Here is a 20,063-nt window from a genome sequence, read left to right as displayed (position 1 = left end):
ATGGATTTGACTCAGGCTTATATTTATGTTGGTCTCAACTACTTAGACTTGTGTTTAAAAATGATACATTATGACTCTTTGTCTTCTTCTGCATGATTGAATAAACAGAAGAAAAGGGTAGTAATGGAATTCTACCACGTTATGTCATCTAACCTGTTTAAAGGATACAAGTACATACAGGAAACGGTTTTTCCAGGGTATTTTTAAACGCAATTACTACACAATCACAGTCCTATGTCAAGATCCCGTCCGTGCCCCTAGGCTCAGATCCATAAACTTTTTTCGTTTAGGATGCTAGAAAGGTTGCTGATACGAGTGAAGACATTTTTTTTCAACAGGAGAGTGATGGTTCAGCTTTCAAAAGGTACCTTTCTCAATTTTCAACAACGCTCCAATCATGACGAATTCAAATGGAAGACTTCAGGTTTTTCTTTTAATTTTTTTATCGCATTTGTATATTTATTTAGGTTCATTAGAATTTTAGTTGTAACAAAGCCGGGTTCTTATCGTGTACATGTTACATGTTTATGGTTACTATGAATTGTAAATTACACAGTAGCCATTTTCAGGCGTAATATTATTCCTTCTGTCCCTTCCATTGTTTAGCAGACTGGACAGCGGAGACAGATCATTGTTGTTATATTAATAGCACAAAAGCCCGCTGTTTTTTTTTCTTATCCCAAGCAGAGCTTCCCCAATAACAGAGCTTGCAAGATGATTGTTGCGTGGACGTAGTTATTCTATAACAACATAAAAATGGTCAACTGAGGGCCCTGACTTTTGAACTCACGATCGATCGCTTAGTAAACGAACGCGCAACCAATGTGGCTATGAAGACTCCTGATTTTAGGTTTTGTTGAGAAAGCAAAACAAAAAACCATACTTTCTCTGAGTAACGTGTGACCATACTCAATGTACTGGTAATTTTTCCTGTTGCAGAAAGACATAGAAAGGTTTTCTTTGGGAGTTACAAGAGCGATTAAATATGTCGAAAGAAAATTTTTCAATCAATTCATACAAGACACATGTTAGCAGTATCTGGCAACTAACTGAAAACGTTGATTTCCATAATGACAAATTTCTAAGACGAAGTTTCGGATATGGACATTTGAAGGCCGCCGAAATTTTCCTAGACGATGCTAATTATTAGACTGCATTGGAAGTGCTACAGTTCATAGTGAAATGGGACTTCTAAGAAACGCTTAAAAAAATTTACAGTGAGTTTAAAGATGTTACTAACGATCTGCGTTTCTTTGGCACCTAGCGAAAGAATACACGAGCTTAATCGGATCGACATGTGATTTCAACAAGACATGCCACACAGCACACGAAATGGTGAGCAATTCATCTCTCGTTTTAGACCAGTGAATTGGCCACCAAGATCGTGCGTTTTGACACCCTTGGATTATATTTGTGAGGGTATATCAAATATCTTGTTTAAGTCGATAAATCAATTCAACAAGCACTTGAAGACAACATCACGCGTGCTATCGTCAAGATACCAATCGATATGCTCCAAAAAGTAACCTGAAACGTAGTTGTGACCAACATTTACATGAAATAATCTTAAAAACTAAGGGTTGCTTTTAAACCCCCAATATATTTCTTTATAATTCTAACAATTTTCCTTTGTTTGTTCTGTAAATTAAAATCCAAACGTCTCACCTTTTATTATTATATCCTTGAATTTGAGTTTCTTGGATCGATAAATTTGACTTTTCATAAGAGAACGAAAATATAGACTTGATAAAAAGATTTGGAGGGGTGACACTAAAGCCACCCGCCCCGTGTGTCACTCGGTTACGCTACGCCACTGCCTCATACCCACAATTTTCAACTGATCCCGTATGACAACAATCGTTTTTGTATTTCTGTTCTGTTAAACGTTACAACGTGTTCCCTGTTGCGCTCCATTGAACCGTGTGTACCTCTAGACTTCTCCTTTCACATCGATAAGCACACTTACTGGTTTCGAACTCGGGAATAGAAGAGCAATAAGGAGAAGGTGGTAGACAACCAAACATAATTGGCAATATATCAGAAATATACACGTTTCGAGCACACGAGAGTGTGCGGTTCTCCAGAGTGGAAAATGATACGCCGTGTAAAACAGAAGACATACATTCTTCTTTCAACAAGATTAAACACTAAAAATATATGGTCTATAATTAGGAGCGGAACCAGATTTGCCGCCGTCATCACAAAGAGAAACACTTTGCAAGGATATCAACGACGGTTTTCATCAAAGCCAACGATAACGGTTTGAACGGTCGCTGAAACATAAATCAACGAAGCAGTGCTTCATATCAAGCACAGCTTTTCCTGATTTAGATCGAATGTGAGTAGCACCCATCCTCCCACCTCATTGGCCCCCTTCGGCAAACAACACTTATTACACACACACAACCAGTTGAACGGACGAAAGGCCGTTCGGAAACGAATTTGTTGGGTAAAAACGGCGTTACATAACACACACAGTGAGTAACTATTTATCACAGTTCCTGTCGTTTGCTGCCCTGCCAATAAAGTGACATCGTGTCTCTTCCAACGTGAACCATATTCATCATGTTGACTTACATCTCTCGTGTTTGTGTTTGTGTGCGTATGTGTGATCCAAAAAAAAGGCTCCAATGAGTGAAACATGCGAGAGATATAAAATAGAACTCTGCACCGATATAAAACCCGGCAATATAAAAGGGTTACCTTCTTTCTTCCCACTCTTCCATCATCATCCAATTCAGAGGACTGAAGAAAGATTTGAGAACAAGAACCACAGCGGTAGCACACAGGTCTTTCGCTAATGGGAGCGATGTGATGCGAATAATGCGGTGCCCTTGAGTGCGGGTTACTCCTGGCATTATGGAAAAAATGTTAACGGCTAACTGTGTCAAATGGGAGAGACGCCATAGGGAAACGCGTTGGAGCTAGGATGAAGGGAACCTCGTGTGTGGATGACGCACATGACTGAACACTGTTGTTTGTTTGTTTCTTTGTTTTTAAGAGGCTTTAAACTTTGCAGTTCATTCGCCTCTATACACTGTTGTTGTTATCTCAATTTGTTCGACTGCAGACATGTTCTTATACACGAATAAGCGAACCTAATTTGAATGGTGAATACATATTATTTAAAATTCGTCGAATGTGTTTAGTTTGTGTGTATCGTATGCCACTATATACAAAAAAAGGTCTTTCAATTAATCAATTTTAGGAAGCACAGGTCGGACTCGATCATACACTGACTCGATTATATACAATTTTAGACTCGATAATACATAGTTTGAAAAAAATATTTATGTTCCAAATATGGCTTATTTTAATAAAAAAAAAAATATTTCAAAGTTGAGGTGAAAAATAATTCGCTATAAGAAGTCCAATAGAGCAAAAAATAATGATTATTGTAGATTTGAATTGAACATATGGTTCGAAAAAGTCAAATACTCATTGTAGAGCTTCCAACTTCGAAGGCTTACCTTGCAAGAGCTTGTTCGTTGTGTTCATCAGTTTGAGAATATACGAAAGATAAGTTAAATCAAACTGATCAAATTGATTGTTAAATAGATTGATACAACTTTGGCCTACTGTACATAATCGACATTTATCACGATACTAAAAGAGATTCATTGAGTATCAAACCCATCAAGAACTGTCTGAGCAACTGCTTCTAATAACAGCCATCTTTTCGCGCATGGATCTGACATCCTCAGAAGTATCATTTTCAGAAGCTAACGAATTTCATCAAATTTGCTGCTTCGCAAAGGACGCAGCTTGGTAATTGGCAACATTTGGTTGCTGTAAATGGACTTCATTTTCACGAAAGTTGAAGCCAGCCAGAAGAGCTAATGTTGTATTATTGCGATAAATCTGAAGAATTCTGGACGAATCAAAACAAAATCTGGACTAGACAAAGGACAATCTGAATGCCTGGATACTCCGTAAAATTCTGGAAGATTCCAGATAAATCTGGAGGACTGGCAACGCTGCTTGTTAGTGTAAACCGTATCCGGTTTCTCGCTGTACTTGAAGAACACGCCCTTTTCGTTATTATCAGATCAAGTTCCTGCTTTATTCCAGAGGCTTTAAGCTTTCCTGTGTTTTCAAGCTACGATTCAGATCCCGAAGCGATGTTAGAAGATGTGACCATAATTAACCACGAAGTTCTTGACAGCTTGCAATCTTTTATTCATCGGTTGCTTGTCAATACTCAAATGAGTTCACCCCTTGTCATAGTTTATATTATCGACATTAAAATAACTGGTGCCTGTATTCAGTTCTTGCGTATTTTTATTTTGCCTGTATTGGCAAAACGTATTATTTGTATTTTCCTGCCAATTCGCTCTATTTCGTTCCGTGCATTTTGCAGCACCAACTCTCGATGATTTTAGACAATTTGTTTCGATGATTCATGTTCATATTATACATTTCAATAAACATCAATTACTCACCGCGAAGTAAACAAAGACTCCAGGCACCCCTCGTTCAGAAACTGAAGATGTACTTCATCCGTCAAACGGTTGGCTTGCAAATTTTCCAACAGATTTCACATTCACATTTGTAAAGGCAACATCGTTGGCATATGCACACAGGCACACAAAATCAATCCGTCGGAAAAAATGATTTATGAGCTTCCATTCGTTCAAACAGAAACCTTTTGAAATCGTCGGAGATTACTTATCGTTACTCATGCGCATACACGCATACACCAATCAATACGTTTGGGGTTGGGGCGTTAGGTCTGCAGCTTGTCACTTAAAAGATATTCGTCGATAATTCGTAATTCTATCGACACCTAAAGGTTGAGCACGAAAAAAATCGGACACGAAAATCTTGTCAGAGTGAAATGATGTGTTTTATTTTTGATTTTTCAATGCATCGGGTACACAGTTGTGTTCCATGAAAAATGCGATCATCCTCCCTGAAGGTTATCCAAATGCACTATGTGCCCATTTTTGATTGGTCCATTTTGTGCTCCTCAAATCGTACCGACCAAACCGGGCAACCAGAGCAGCAGCGAAATAGAATGAAGCACGATTGGAAAGGAAAAAGAAAAAAAAAAGAGGGAAACATTGGTCGCAGTCTCACACATGCGTAATTCTCGAGCCAGCCAGTCAGCTTAAAAAACCCCGCTCCGCTGCCGTAACGATCATTCTTTGTGTGGGCACCGACTGGACAACATCGTTGCTGGACGAGCTGGACGGCGAGGGATCGAGTGCCTTTCTCAAGGCAAGAGGGCGGAGGAGGTAGCGCTGGAGTAAAGTAGAGTAGAGTTTTCAAAGGGCCTTTCTCAAGGCTAGAGACGAATGAACTGCAAAAGTTTAAAGTCTCTATAATACAATATCTTCCTTCCTTTCGTAACGATCATTCTCATTCAAACCGTACACCACATCGGTTCGCATCACAAAACATCAACAAACCAACCCAAGCAGCCATGTCTGGACATGGCATAGGAGGAAAAGTGAAGGGAAAGGCAAAATCCCGCTCGAACCGTGTTGGTCTGGAGTTTCCCGCAAGGGTTGCTAGGCCGAGCGCGTTAGTACCAGTGCACCAGTCCACCTAGCCGCCGTTGTATAGTTTCGGCCGCCGAAGTGATCGAGTTGGCTGGCAAAGCTGCTCGCGACGATAAGAAAACCCGCATTCAGAACAGACCACATTCGGTTCGATGGACATCAAAACAACAACGGGCAGTTGCAGCGAGTGGCGAGTGGCAAACGCAATCGCAAAACAGCAGCAGGTAGCAGAAGAAAAAAAGTTTGTTCTTTATACAAACTGCTTTGGTGGCAAATCCAGAACAAGGCGGCATCGAGGGCGTTCGAAATGGTTTTTTTTCAAAACCACGAGTACTAAGTTTTCTAAATTGGAACCATTCCATAAAACAAGGCGCTTTTCAGGTTAATGGCCCTCCAAAAAAGAGTTTAGGAAATACAGTTCAATTCTTTCTAAAACACTATCCAAAATAATAATAAAACACAAATTGATTTTTTCATCATTTGTTTGCCAGGATCTGATGAGTATGTGAATTTGGCAGTTGTTCTGAGCTTATTGATAGTTGAGGACTTTCCTGATTATTCAATTTTCACCAATTCTTAAATTGTTTCCAGATTGAAAGTACATTAATTTACAATTAGTTCGACATTTAGCTAATTGGACGGACATGTAATGCGACATATTTAGTTGGACATTTTTGTAAACATAGAGTTCGGGGTCCAAATTATGACCCCACATTGAAAGTCGACACTGTACCACTGTCATCGCAAATGTTCAATTACAGGTTAAAATCGCCTCCAATGCGACACTGAGTGGCGCTTCGGCACGTCGCATTGAATGTAATTTACTGTACAACATGTCACAAAACTGGATGGGAAGAAATTTTCCAACTGTGAAAGCTGTGGCGAGTGGCAAACGCAATCGCTAAACAGAAAGGTTTAGCCGAACAAGATGGGGATATCGAGAGATAACAAAACAATAAACTATTTAGATTGAAGATAATTTTGTGATCCTGAAAAGGACCCTTTTTAGCTTGCATGTGAATCCAACGAGCGAACAAATCGTAATGAATGTATTTTTTTGCCATCGCTCCCTTTTAACGCTCATTCGTTCGTCTCGTTGGACTCGCCCCTCTGGCTGAGTCTGCCGATTTGTCTCTATCCTGTGAGTGTGTACCGCTAGAGTATAAAACACGCGGACCCCAAAAAAATATCTTATTTTCTTTCAAACCGTAAACCCGTGTGGTTGTACGGCATCGGCATCGTGGACGTAACAAAGGAGGACAAGTTAAGGGAAAGGCAAAGTCCCACTCGAACCGTGCAGGTGTGCAGTTCCCCGTAGGTGTATCCGCCAATTGCTCAGCAAGGGTAGCTAGGCCGAGCGCGTTAGCACCAGTGCACCAGTCCACCTAGCCGGCGTTATATAGTTTCGGCCGCCGAAGTGATCGAGTTGGCTGGTAAAGCTGCTCGCGACGATAATAAAACCCGCATTCAGAACACAACACATCAAGACAACAACAGGCAGTTGCAGCGAGTGGTGAGTGGCAAACGCAATCGCAAAACGGCAGCAGGTAGCAGAAGGAAGGAAGGTATTGTATTATAGAGACTTTAAACTTTTGCAGTTCATTCGTCTCTAGCCTTGAGAAAGGCCCTTTGAAAACTCTACTCTAGTCTACTCCAGCGCTACCACCTCCGCCCTTTTGCCTTGAGAAAGGCACTCGATCCCTCGCCGTCCAGCCCGTCCAGCAACGATGTTGTCCAGTCGGTGTCCACACAAAGAATGAGGTAGCAGAAGAAAAAAGTTTGTTCTTTATACAAACTGCTTTGGTGGCAAATCCAGAACAAGGCGGCATCGAGGGCGTTCGAAATGGTTTTTCTTCAAAACCACGAGTACTAAGTTTTCTAAATTGGAACCATTCCATAAAACAAGGCGCTTTTCAGGGCCATTAAACCTTCCAAAAAAGAGTTTAGGAAATACAGTTCAATGCTTTCTAAAACAAATGGTCGTGATGGACGTACATGGGGATCAAAGACAATGTAAAGATGTATTCCATGTACGGGGCTAGGTGGTGAGCCTTCATAAAAAAAACGCAAAAACACAACGCCAAAGGTTCTTTTCAGAACCACCAACATGTTCATAAAGAGTAAACAGTAAACTAATCCATTTTTCAGGTAGATAGGTAGGTATTCACGTAGGAGAAGAAAATAAAACAATATATTTAAAATATATATTTAACAAAAGCTGTCCCCTTTGTATAGTCCTACGTCACTCCGGTTATGTCCCCGACATTACCCACCCGTCTTTTTTATTTTATTGATTGAAACTTATTATAGAAAAAACTTTTTTGTTTATTTAACCATATATTTTAGCCAATTCATAATCAATCATTCGAAGTGTCCACATTCATTCTCAATTACTCTCTCCAAGCGATTACGAAAACAACATCTTTAAAAAATAGTCTTCTTGCAGCCCACGTCTTGGTAATGGAAGCTTTCTAAGTATCGATATTCGGGTGTGAGGATCCACAGATCTTGTATGTACAGGGTTTTCCAACTTTAAATTCCGAAAGTAAACTGAAATAAAACACACTTAGAATTCGAATTTCGACGAAACTTTTATTTCTAATTAAAGTTTGGTTTATGCCATTATGTGTGAAATACAACATCATTCAAATTTCCACCTAGGGCTTCCTTGCACACCTTGATCCGGAACAGGTAATTTTCGATGACTTTTCGGCACATATGGGGCGGTATCTCGGTCATAACTTCACGAATGTTGTCTTTCAAATGTTCAAGAGTTTGCGGAGAGTTGGCATAGACACGGTCTTTCGCATAACCCCACAAAAAAAAAAAAAAGACGGGTGGGTAATGTCGGGGACATAACCGGAGTGACGTAGGACTATACAAAGGGGACAGCTTCTGTTATATATATATTTTAAATATATTGTTTTATTTTCTTCTCCTACGTGAATACCTACCTATCTACCTGAAATATGGATTAGTTTACTGTTTAATCTTTATTAATATGTTGATGGTTCTGAAAAGAACCTTTGGTGTTGTGTTTTTGTTATCACTCGATATTCCCATCTTGTTCGGATAAACCTTCATGTTTAGCTATTGCGTTTGCCACTCGCCACAGCTTTCACAGTTGGAAAATTTCTTCCCATCCAGCTTGTGACATGTTGTTCAGTAAATTACATTTAATGCGACGTGCCGGAGAAACACTTTGCCACTTACTGAAACTAATTGTTGTCTTGATGAGCGCCGAACCGAAGCTGCTCTGTTCTTGATGCGGGTTTTCTGAGCAGCTTTGCAGCTCGTGAGCAGCTTTGCAAGCCAACTCGAGCACTCCGACGGCCGAAACTCTATAATCGCTGTTAGCTATACTGGTGCTCCGGCACCAATCCGTTCGGCCTAGTTACCCTTGCGGAGCAATCAGTGAATGCGACCAACAGAGAACTGGAGACCTGCACGGTTCGAGTGAGACTTTGCATTTCCCTTAACTTGTCCTCCTTTGTTACGTCCACGATGCCGATGCCGTACAACCACACGGGTTTACGGTTTGAAAGAAAATAAGATATTTTTTGGGGTCCGCGTGTTTTATACTCTAGCGGTACACACTCACAGGATAGAGACAAATCGGCAGACTCAGCCAGAGGGGCGAGTCCAACGAGACGAACGAATGAGCGTTAAAAGGGAGCGATGGCAAAAAAATACATTTATTACGATTTGTTCGCTCGTTGGATTCACATGCAGGCTAAAAAGGGTCCTTTTCAGGATCACAAAATTATCTTCAATCTAAAGAGTTTATTGTTTTATTATCACTCGATATTCCCATCTTGTTCGGCTAAACCTTCCTGTTTAGCGATTTGTTGCCACTCACCACAGCTTTCACAGTTGGAAAATTTCTTCCCATCCAGCTTTGTGACATGTTGTACAGTAAATTACATTCAATGCGACGTGCCGAAGCGCCACTCAGTGTCGCATTGGAGGCGATTTTAACCTGTAATTGAACATTTGCGATGACAGTGGTACAGTGTCGACTTTCAATGTGGGGTCATAATTTGGACCCCGAACTCTATGTTTACAAAAATGTCCAACTAAATATGTCGCATTACATGTCCGTCCAATTAGCTAAATGTCGAACTAATTGTAAATTAATGTACTTTCAATCTGGAAACAATTTAAGAATTGGTGAAAATTGAATAATCAGGAAAGTCCCCAACTATCAATAAGCTCAGAACAACTGCCAAATTCACATACTCATCAGATCCTGGCAAACAAATGATGAAAAAATCAATTTGTGTTTTATTATTATTTTGGATAGTGTTTTAGAAAGAATTGAACTGTATTTCCTAAACTCTTTTTTGGAAGGTTTAATGGCCCTGAAAAGCGCCTTGTTTTATGGAATGGTTCCAATTTAGAAAACTTAGTACTCGTGGTTTTGAAAAAAAACCATTTCGAACGCCCTCGATGCCGCCTTGTTCTGGATTTGCCACCAAAGCAGTTTGTATAAAGAACAAACTTTTTTCTTCTGCTACCTGATGCCGTTTTGCCACTCGCCACTCGCTGCAACTGCCTGTTGTCTTGATGTCCACCGAACCGAATGTGTTCTGTTCCGGGTTTTCTTATCGTCGCGAGCAGCTTTGTCAGCTAACTCGATCACTTCGGCGGCCGAAACTATATAACGCCGGCAAGGTGGACTGGTGCACTGGTAATAACGCACTCGGCCTAGCTACCCTTGCGGGGAACTCCAGATCAACACGGTTCGAGCGGGATTTTGCCTTTCCCTTCACTTTTCCTCCTTTACCATGTCCAGACATGGCTGCTTGGGTTGGTTTCTTGATGTGTTGTGATGCGAACCGATGTGGTGTACGGTTTGGATGAGAATGATCGTTACGGCAGCGGAGCGGGGATTTTTAAGCTGACTGGCTGGCTCGAGAATTACGCATGTGTGAGACTGCGACCAATGTTTCGTTCATTTTTTTCTTTTTCCTTTCCAATCGTGCTTCATTCTATTTCGCTGCTGCTCTGGTTGCCCGTTTTGGTCGGTACGATTTGAGGAGCACAAAATGGACCAATCAAAAATGGGCACATAGTGCATTTTGACAATGCTTGATATTTCACAATTATTCAATTATTTATCTCAAGAAAAATGAAATGTTATTTGTTATGATAGATGCGTAGATACATTTCCTATCAATTGATGCAAAAACCTTTGCGATCTATTGTGAAATGCTCGAGTTATAAGCGTTCCAAATCTTGCATTTTTTCCTACTTGTTCAGTGCCTAGATTTCCATTTCACCCCCTATATCTTCCGGTTAGACGTAGTCCTACGTCAAAAGTCTAGCGGGTTCAAATCGCATGATCTGGACAGCCAATTGGCATCACCAAAACGCGAAATTATGCGTCCCTCAAATTTCGTTCGCAATATGGCCATGTTCGGTCGTGTTATGTGGCACGTGGCGCCGTCCTGCTGAAACCACATGTCATCCGTATCTATATCTTCAATTTGTGGCAAAAAAAACGGATAAAATGCGGCCATAGCGCTCACCATTCACAGTTACCGTCTCGCCGTCCTCATTTTCAAAGAAATACGGCCCGATGACTCCACCAGACCATAATGCGCACCAAACAGTGACTTTTGGCGGATGCAATGGCCTCTCAACAATCACGTGTGGATTTTCTGAGCCCCATATATGGAAATTTTGGGTGTTCACATAGCCACCGAGCTCGAAATGTGCCTTATCGCTGAAGAAAATTTGATGCGAAAATTCAGCATTTTGCTGCTGTTGTTCGTTCACCCAATCGACGTATGCCCGACGCATTCCATGGTCACCACGCTCTAATTTTTGTACCAGTTGGACTTTATATGGATGTAGGTGCAAGTCCAAATGCAAAATTCGCCACCATGATGTGGCGAACACAAGCCCAATTGCAACAACAGCATCAATATTTTCGGCCGAACGCACATTACGTTGATGCACAGGTTTCACAATATCCGCTACGGATCCAGTTTGTTCGAATTTACGCACTACATTAGCGATTGTGTGCTCTGTAGGCCGTCCATGACGACCAAAATCCGTCCGTAATGCTCGAAAAACATTTGCCGGTTTTTCATCATTTTTATAGTATAATTTAACAAAATTAACACGTTGTGCGATTCTAAAACGATCCATATTGTAAAATGGCAGACATTCAACTAACGATGACGCTTTGGTTGACAGCTATGTCAAACGGTTGTCAGCACAGGGCTGTATACTTTCGGAAGCCCGAAATGGAAAACCCTGTATATCTATTCCAATATATCATTTGAATTTTAACGAAATTGTTGTATTAACATCGATCCGTAGGTATTCGGAGATCGTTTGTCAAATGCGATAAGAGACCACTGCGATAGCGTTCGCAGTGAATACTAATGACCAAGGCCCGAAATCTTCGAAGATGAGAAATGAAAATCGACTCTCCTCTCAGTAGCTTCATTTCGGCTAGGACTACATCAACATGCAACATGCTTTGAATTGACTAGAAATGAATTGACAAACGTTAAGAGCGCGTATGACTGATGAACTATTCTAGCAAATTTTTATTCTAATTGACGTAGCAAATGAATACGAATCTGCCTCTTCATTCAACCTTACTTCAATCCACACTTCTACTTGCTCCTTTTTCGCGCTGTGGGTCGCGAACAGTATAGTAATGCGTCGAAATCCGGACGCTTAAGCGCTTACGAATATAACATCAAGTACTAAAAAATATTGACATATCATAGTATGAAAAATTAACGTTCCTATAGAATTAGAAGGCCTTCATCTAAGTTATGAATCACAGAATTCCACAAAACCATGTTATATTTGTTCAAAATTAGAAATTTCTCTCACCGTGTCGTGATTTTAAATCCAGACACTTTTGCTATTAAATCCGGACATTTGTTTTTTTTTCAAAACTTTGAGAGAAATTATTTATCAATTATTGTAGGACTTATTAACGGGTGCGTCATAAGGAGCGGGACTAAATGGAAACACGTTTGGTGCAAAAGTTTCTTATTAATTCTATTATTTATTGTATTCTCACAAGATGACCACTACAAGATGGCGCCATATATATATACTTTCAAAATCCTATCAATATGAGTATCAAATGAAAGGGCTTGACTCACCAGGGTGACGTCTTTAGAGAACCCCTATTGAACTGACAGGTGCCAACATATCGAGTATCCCACTGACATTTTCCCTTTGTTTTCACATGAAATGGGTATCCCACTGACAGTTCTGCTTGAGATTTCGCTAACGATCCTAGCATCAATCATAGCACTCGGCTGGCTTGACTAGGAGAACACAGTTATCGATGAAAAATATAAATCCAAGACGGCGGCCACTACAAAATGGAGGATTACATATTTTCTCAAAACCTCAAATCAAACGAAAGAGAATGACTAGTAGAACACGGTTGTCTATAAAAAATGTAAATCCAAAATATTAAAGAAATTGTTGAATAGTTTTATTGTAGAGAAATATACTAATGATACAGATAAGGTACTACAAACTAAAAAATAAAATAAGAAAAAAACAGTTTTTCATTTCAACGGTTTCACTATGATTAAATATAATAATAATAAAGATGATGTACTAAAAGCTAGAAAATAATTAGGCAAGTAGCAGTTAGTAGTTATCACACCCCTTTCTTCATTAATCCGGGGCATTGATAAGACTAAAATAAAATCGTGGGCATGTAATGAAACAACTAACTGTAGATAATGGAAATCTGACGGGGCTCATTTTGGATTTGCATTTTTCATAAATAATTGTGTTTTACTAGTCAATCTCTTTCGTTTGATACCCATATTGATGGAGTTCTGAGAAATTATTTGTAGCGACTGCCATCTTGGATTTACATTTTTCATCAATAATTGTATTCTACAAATCAAGCCCTTTCATTTGATGCCCATATTGATAAGGTCTGCAAAAAAGGAAAGGAAAAAGGATTCAAGAACGCTTCCCGGGCCGCAATTTTACACGAAATTGGCGGAGGAAGAGGTGGACGATACGATTGCGCTGGGAAAAATTGGAGAGAAGGTTTTAATATAGCAAGCTATTTGTTCATGTGGTCTGCGGTCTCCTATTTTCTTCGCGAAAGGTAAAATCAATGCTCAAATTTACAAAGATGAATGCTTGAAGAAAAGATTGCTGCTCTCTATAAAAAGCATCAGTCTCTCCGTCTCTTCTGACTGGATGTGGCATCTGCACCTTAAGCTAAGCCAGTGTTACAGTGGCTCGCAGACAACAATATCCAATTCGTCGAGAAAAACGTCAATCCACCAAATTTTCCAGAATTCCGACCAGTTGAACGTTACTGGGCGATTGTGAAAGGGATCTTCAAGAAGAAGGGAACAGTTTCCCAAACCATGGAGAAATTCAGAAAAAAATGGACAGCAGCATCTAGGAAATGCACAACAGCTACTGTGCAAAATTTGATGAAAGGTCTTTCGTTAAAAGTGCGTTCGTTCTATAGCGCATAATATTTTGACTCATGTTAGCCACACTATTGTTTCACATTGAACTGATCTTCATAAAACCAAGAACAAAAGTTGAAATAATAATCGCGTTTTATTTTTATTCACGAATAGGTGTTGCTTAAGACTTTTCGATACAGCCCTTAGCTGACCATTGACATTTTGACGGCCATGAATGCCGTACTGCACTGCAAAAATTATTCAGCTATTAGTGCAGCCCTGCACACTCGAAATTTTCCAAAGTTTCAAACGTGTGCGCTACAGCACATGTTTTACGTTAAAACTGTTGTATATTTCGTTTTCTGCATCAATACATAGTAGAATACTTCGATATCATAGTTTGGCATCACTGTTTGTATTATTCTACCAATTACAATTTATCACTGCCCGAAATGCTCCGAAAAGTTTTTATGTCTGCATTGTCTATATAGAAGACATTTACAAGTTTGAAATAATGTTTTAAAAAATATAATTTCGAAAAAATAAATTGTCTTATAATATTTTTTATTGATATTTTACTCGTTTGCCTTCAGTTGGGGCCGCGTGTGCAGTGCTACACATGGGTAGTTTTTACGCTTATATGGCAGATGGGGATGAAATTTTATGCTAGATGGATTCCTGACACCATCTTGTATGAGAATGAACCATTGGACTCTCCATTTTTTTACGAACTTTTTGGCAAAAACACCATAGTCGTCAAAGTGTTAATCGGCAACGCATCCCTAGTCTGTACCTTTCTCTCGATTCGAGGAATCCAGGACAGAAAGATCACTAGCCGGCAAGCCAAATTTACTTGATTTGATGAACTTCAGGCACTAAGTTTTGATTTTGACATGCAAGTCGAACGCATATTGATCAATCGGCGTTATCGCAGAAAATTGTTATCAACATTTTGCCAAACGGTATACCTAGTGAGCTTCACTGAGCTCAAGACATGAAGGGATATCTTCCAAATAAAAGTTGATTTTTTCGTGAATTTTACGAAAAATAATTTGGCTATCTCACCCCAAATTAATAGTCTAGGTTTCTTTTTATAATAAAATTTGTTTTTGAGGCAGAAATTTTGAAAAATCCAGCATCTTTGAAAAAAATAATATTGATAAATGTTGTCTTCTGTCGGTGGAGTGTCCGTCTTACCCGACTTGATTAGTATTTTATTTTCGCCAATATTTCTGGAGTAAAAATGAGAAAACTTCACCGCTGGTTCAATAAACTGGAAGCGAAGTGATGGTAAAACATTCACGTAACGAAAAATACGCCAAAAAATTACTCGATAACGTGAGAACCAAATTTTCTGCCGGAGAAAATTTATATCGAGTAAGTGTCAAAGATATTGTTACACTGTATTGCAAGTTGGTACATCATTAAAATTTAGAATAAAAATGAAATTTATCAATTATACAGGGGTGTCCGTCTTTCCTACCCTGTCCGTCTTTCCCGACTTTCCCCTTATATGCAAAACCACGTTGAATTCAAATATCGATACATGCATACGTGATACATAAGAGAGAGGAACGAATTCATTTCGGGGGGGAGTCACTTAAATATGCAATGAAGCCCATTTGACTGGGAAGAATGAAATGAGATAGTCGAGTCGTAGAGTGAGATAGCAACTAAACGCTCGAATGACTGTTGAGTCATGTTGACGAAAAAACTGCTAGAAAAAGCCAGAAAAGATTTCCAATTGAATACGAAGACAAATTTCTTCATAGTCCCCTGGCTATCTATATGACTTTGCCGAGTCCTGCTCAGTACAATGCGTTGACAAAGTAAACAGTTTGCGACATTTAACCAGCTTGTGTATTATTCTCGCGAGGGCTAGAATAAACAATCAATCAACCACATTCAACTGAATCTTTAAAACCACGCAAAGAATTTTTCCTTTTGATGGCCACTTTCTACTAGAGCATTGTTTATGAAATTTAAATGATTCTAAAATAATATACGAATGATAGAGAAGCAAATTGAACAAAAATAATAATTAAAATTATTTCGTACTAATACGTCAACAATGTGATCGTGTCTTGGACATAACCCCATATTATTATTATTTTGTAAACCCGTACATTTACTTCTATCTTCTCACAAAAATCAACTTCTATCGATCATCCGTTCCATGATTCAAGATACAGAATTGAACACCTGGGAGAGTTTTGTTCACTTTTAACTTTTGTTCTTGCTTAAAATTTGCTGCATTTATAACATTTTTACTTTCTGCACTTTTCAAGAGAGTTACTTCTCTCTGCTCATTGAACAATTTCGTCATGGTTAATCAATATCGGTTCATATCATTCTGGGCTGATATAATTTGTAGATGAATCTCGCCGAAAATTGATAACCCACTTAATGGAGATATAAATAATTCTGACCAACAATAGAAAACTTGTTCGATTTCTTGTTAGGGTTCCAAATTTCAAGCTAATGAAAATTTAATGAAAAGCATGAGTAATGTGTGTAGGAGTTCTCGAAATTTATGAACCGCAATTTATTGCGGTTCAGAAATGAAAATTGTACTTGATTTATTACTGTCCCACTGGAGTAAAACATTAGGCATTGGAAGGATTAAATCGTTAATCTAGCTTTCCCTCTCTGTATACCATTCACAGAACACAAACTTTCTTGTTTAATCTATTTTGCAGGCCGCCTCGCCTAGATGGGAACCCCAAATATCGGTGCTATGCGAAGCTGGCCAGACCTATCACCCGCAGTATCTCTCAGAGGAGGGCAGATGGGCGACAGATTTGACCATCAAAGTCCCCGGCTCGACGTGTTTACGGGACAAAATGGATCTGCTAGATTACTGTAAAAAGGTAAGTTCTGATCATACTGCATAACAACAAATTTTATTACACTGCACAGCCAAACCGAGCCAATTTGGTCAGGTGAAGCTCCCGCGGTTCCGTTTCCGTTTCATCCGCACTGGTTTCGGTTGAATTCATTTCGCTGTTCGGTAAACTATGCACCCAATCCTCGGTAATATCTGTATCCAACAGATCGAAATTGTAAATCACTCCCCTTGGTTGAGTGTTTTCTATATGTGTAAATCCAACAGGATTTCCGTCTAATTGCAGTGTACCAATGAAACGACAGCTGTTTAACAACTCCGGGGACAATTCCTCTATTAAATTATTTGCAAATGAGCAAAAGCTCAAACTCGCAAGTTTCGTAATTTCCATCGGAATTTTCTCGAACTGATTTCCTTCCATGTTGAGATGTCTCAAATTTCCCAGTCCAGAAAATGATGAAGGCAGCTTATGTAGACGATTATTTGACAACGACAGCCATTTCAACCGTCTCATCGTTCCGAACGATTCCGGCAGGTGGGTGAGTTTGTTGTTTCGTACGCCAAAAGTTTTCAGCTTCCTCAGCGCCGTTATTTCCTCTGGAAGGTGGTCCAAGAGCATATCATTACACCAGAGAGTAATTAGGTTTTTCAATTTCCCGATGGCCGCAGGTAGACGCTCTATCGGATTGTCACCGATGTTTAGAAACTTGACAAACTTCAGTTGGCACAGCTCCTCTGGGAATAGAGTCAATTCGTTATCGTTTAGCGTTAGGTACTGGAGAAACTTGAACGATTGGAGCAGGACAATTGATTCGGATGACAGCAAATTGCAGTCCAGGGATAATTTAGCGAGAAACGAACACGTAACTAAACCAGGCGGAATCGTTCTCAGCTTCAATCGAACTAGGCTTATCTTTTTGTCCTCGTTTAGAACACATTTATCCACTAGGAAATGCACATACTGTGTGCGAATTTGGTCTTCTAACTGTGAAAGTAAACTGGATGTCATGGTTGAGAGAGATACGTGAGATTCAATCGAAACAAGTATGATTACTAGATCGCCACTGTATACCATATCTAACTAGATAAAAAAAGATGGATTATCAGATTTGCGACCCACAATTACTGTGGATTGATTTTTTCTATTATAGAAGGCTACCTAGAAACTACAAAGTTCATTCATCTCTAACCTTGAAAAAGGCCAACCAATCAATGGAGATCCTGGAATTGAATCCACGATCTTTCGCTTGGTTAGCGGACGCTTATTTCGGAAAACTTCAAAGTTGAGTTTGAAATGGAACCCAGATCATCTTGAATTGTAGGACGTGATGTAACTCACTGATAGCCTAATGATTCCATAAACCTAACAAAGCAGTTCAAAAGCTGCTTTTAATAAATTTCACTAGGATAAAAAAATAAGAATGTTATTGATGCCCTGAAGCCAGGCTTATTGACTCTACTTCCGTGGGGTCGCAGAAGTCCTACACTCAAAATTAATTTTTAGAAAATGTTTTGGCATCCCAATTTATTACATAAAATGAGCCTAAAAATAACAGAAAATGCGCAAGTCACCAAAACTTGTATATCATTTGTATAATATTAGGTTGGGGAAAAAGTTATCCATTATTTTTGTGTGAAATTTAAAATTATTTTCAATATATTTCGGGTTGTCCGATTTGGGTCAAATATGCATTGTTATGTTGTAAAATTTGTTGCCATTCTAAATGAAGCTTTATAATATTTATATTATAGAAGTCTTGGTCCTCATTGGCGAAAATCTCTAGCAATAGATTTTTACAATCTTCTCTTGATCCCAATTTCGTATCACTCTGGAAATTTTGCAACGCGAAAGAAAGGTGGTAATCGCTTGGTTCCAGGTCCGGACTATATGGTGGATACATTAAAATGTCCTAATCAAGCTCTCGGAATTGTGTGGCCTTGCGTTGTCCTGGTGGAACACAACGCTTCTTCTTAAATTAAATTGCACACATTTTACTGTTGCCGTATCGTCACTATAAACACCATTCCCAATATCAGCGGTCAGGCTTGCATTTTCGCCTTGAAAACAGAAAAAGTCATTTTAGAAACATTTTATAATGAGATGTAATATTATTACACATTTGTGCAACAGCACCAGTAACTATGTGGATAGCGTGGTCGTGTTAAACAGCCTTGCATTCCATATGGCCATCTGGTTCGATTCCCGCTGACTTCGTATCGACTTTATTGGTACAATCCAAATAGAGATGAAAAGCGGAAAAAATAAAAGATATGTGTGCTTCCATACATACAAACACTTTAAAGCTTTTGAAACAGATGCTTTTATTTGTTCATTTGACGATTGGACACAAGAAAAAAATTTGCTTTACGACCAATAGCAACTATCTCGGTGTTGGGATTGACAAGTTTGCACTCCTCCTTTGTGAACTCTACATGATATGCTATCTGACACATTTTGCTTACCGATAGTAGATTAATTGCCAGGTAAGGCATGCACTCATCAAGCTTCAACAATCCTTCCGTCATAATCGTACTGTCAGGGCCAATTTAGACGGCTCCTGCCCCAAGATCATTGTATGATATCCCTTCTCTGGCCGTCTTCGCATTTTTGACCAACCCATAAATACTCCGAGCGAGTCGTTAGAACTTCTTCCAACACTTTATCGCTTACTTCCGGACCCCCCTCCCTACGTTCCAGGAGTTTTCCGATCCGCGAAGAACAATCGGCACGAGCTTGTTTCACACTCATTCATTGCAAGCGGTACCTCAAGTATTGAAAGCGCATTTTTCCTAAATAGCTGCACGTCCACTTACAAAGCGAATGATCGTAGGTTCGATCCCAGCATCCTGGATTGATTTATTGGTCTTTTTAAGGTTATTGTCGAAAGAACTTTGTAGTTCAAAGTCACTGGAATAGAGAATATCAATCAATCGCTTTTTTGAATGAACTGAAGAGTTTAAAGGCTATATAATTCAACATCTTCGTCCTTCAATCGCAAATGAAAAATCCAGCAGAGAGTAACTGGTTTTACACTCATCTATCGTTAGCGGGGACGCATTAAGTGTAGTTATATAAAATAAAACAATTGTATGCTGTAAAGCTAAAAAAGCTGTAAAACAAAAAGCTGAAACAAAAAGAAATATTCGCGTTGCATACTTAGGTGCAAACAAATTGTGACACATGATCAGCTAGTGTATTGTTCTCGCGAGAACAAAAATGAATCATGAATCAACCGTCTTCGGCTGCTTCTACAAAATGACATAGCCCAACGGTCCCTTTCAGGA

The 20,063-nt window shown here is 39.3% G+C and overlaps 2 protein-coding genes across 10 annotated transcripts in view; one reads left to right on the top strand and one right to left on the bottom strand.

Annotated features, from left to right (window-relative positions):
• The window catches only part of LOC129775136 (amyloid-beta-like protein), a 181,248-nt gene that overhangs the window by 29,809 nt on the left and 131,376 nt on the right, over positions 1–20,063 (top strand). For all 9 annotated transcript variants that reach the window (XM_055779455.1, XM_055779463.1, XM_055779460.1 and 6 more), the window contains exon 3: positions 16,633–16,803. In XM_055779455.1, the coding sequence (XP_055635430.1) occupies positions 16,633–16,803 (171 nt within the window). The remainder of the gene's footprint in view (positions 1–16,632; positions 16,804–20,063) is intronic.
• On the bottom strand, positions 16,793–17,787 carry LOC129775137 (leucine-rich repeat-containing protein 1). The gene has a single exon (XM_055779464.1). The coding sequence runs from the start codon at positions 17,785–17,787 to the stop codon at positions 16,840–16,842; it is 948 nt and encodes a 315-aa protein (XP_055635439.1). The 3' UTR covers positions 16,793–16,839.

This window comes from Toxorhynchites rutilus, chromosome 3 (genome assembly GCF_029784135.1).
Source record: "Toxorhynchites rutilus septentrionalis strain SRP chromosome 3, ASM2978413v1, whole genome shotgun sequence".
In the NCBI taxonomy this organism is placed as follows: domain Eukaryota; kingdom Metazoa; phylum Arthropoda; class Insecta; order Diptera; family Culicidae; genus Toxorhynchites; species Toxorhynchites rutilus.
The sequence above is the reverse complement of the archived record's forward strand: the minus strand, read 5'-3'. Positions and strand labels throughout refer to the sequence as shown.

Coding starts and splice junctions, on each gene's coding strand:
- LOC129775137 (XM_055779464.1), bottom strand. CDS start 17,787: ATGACATCCAGTTTACTTTCACAGTTAGAAGACCAAATTCGCACACAG.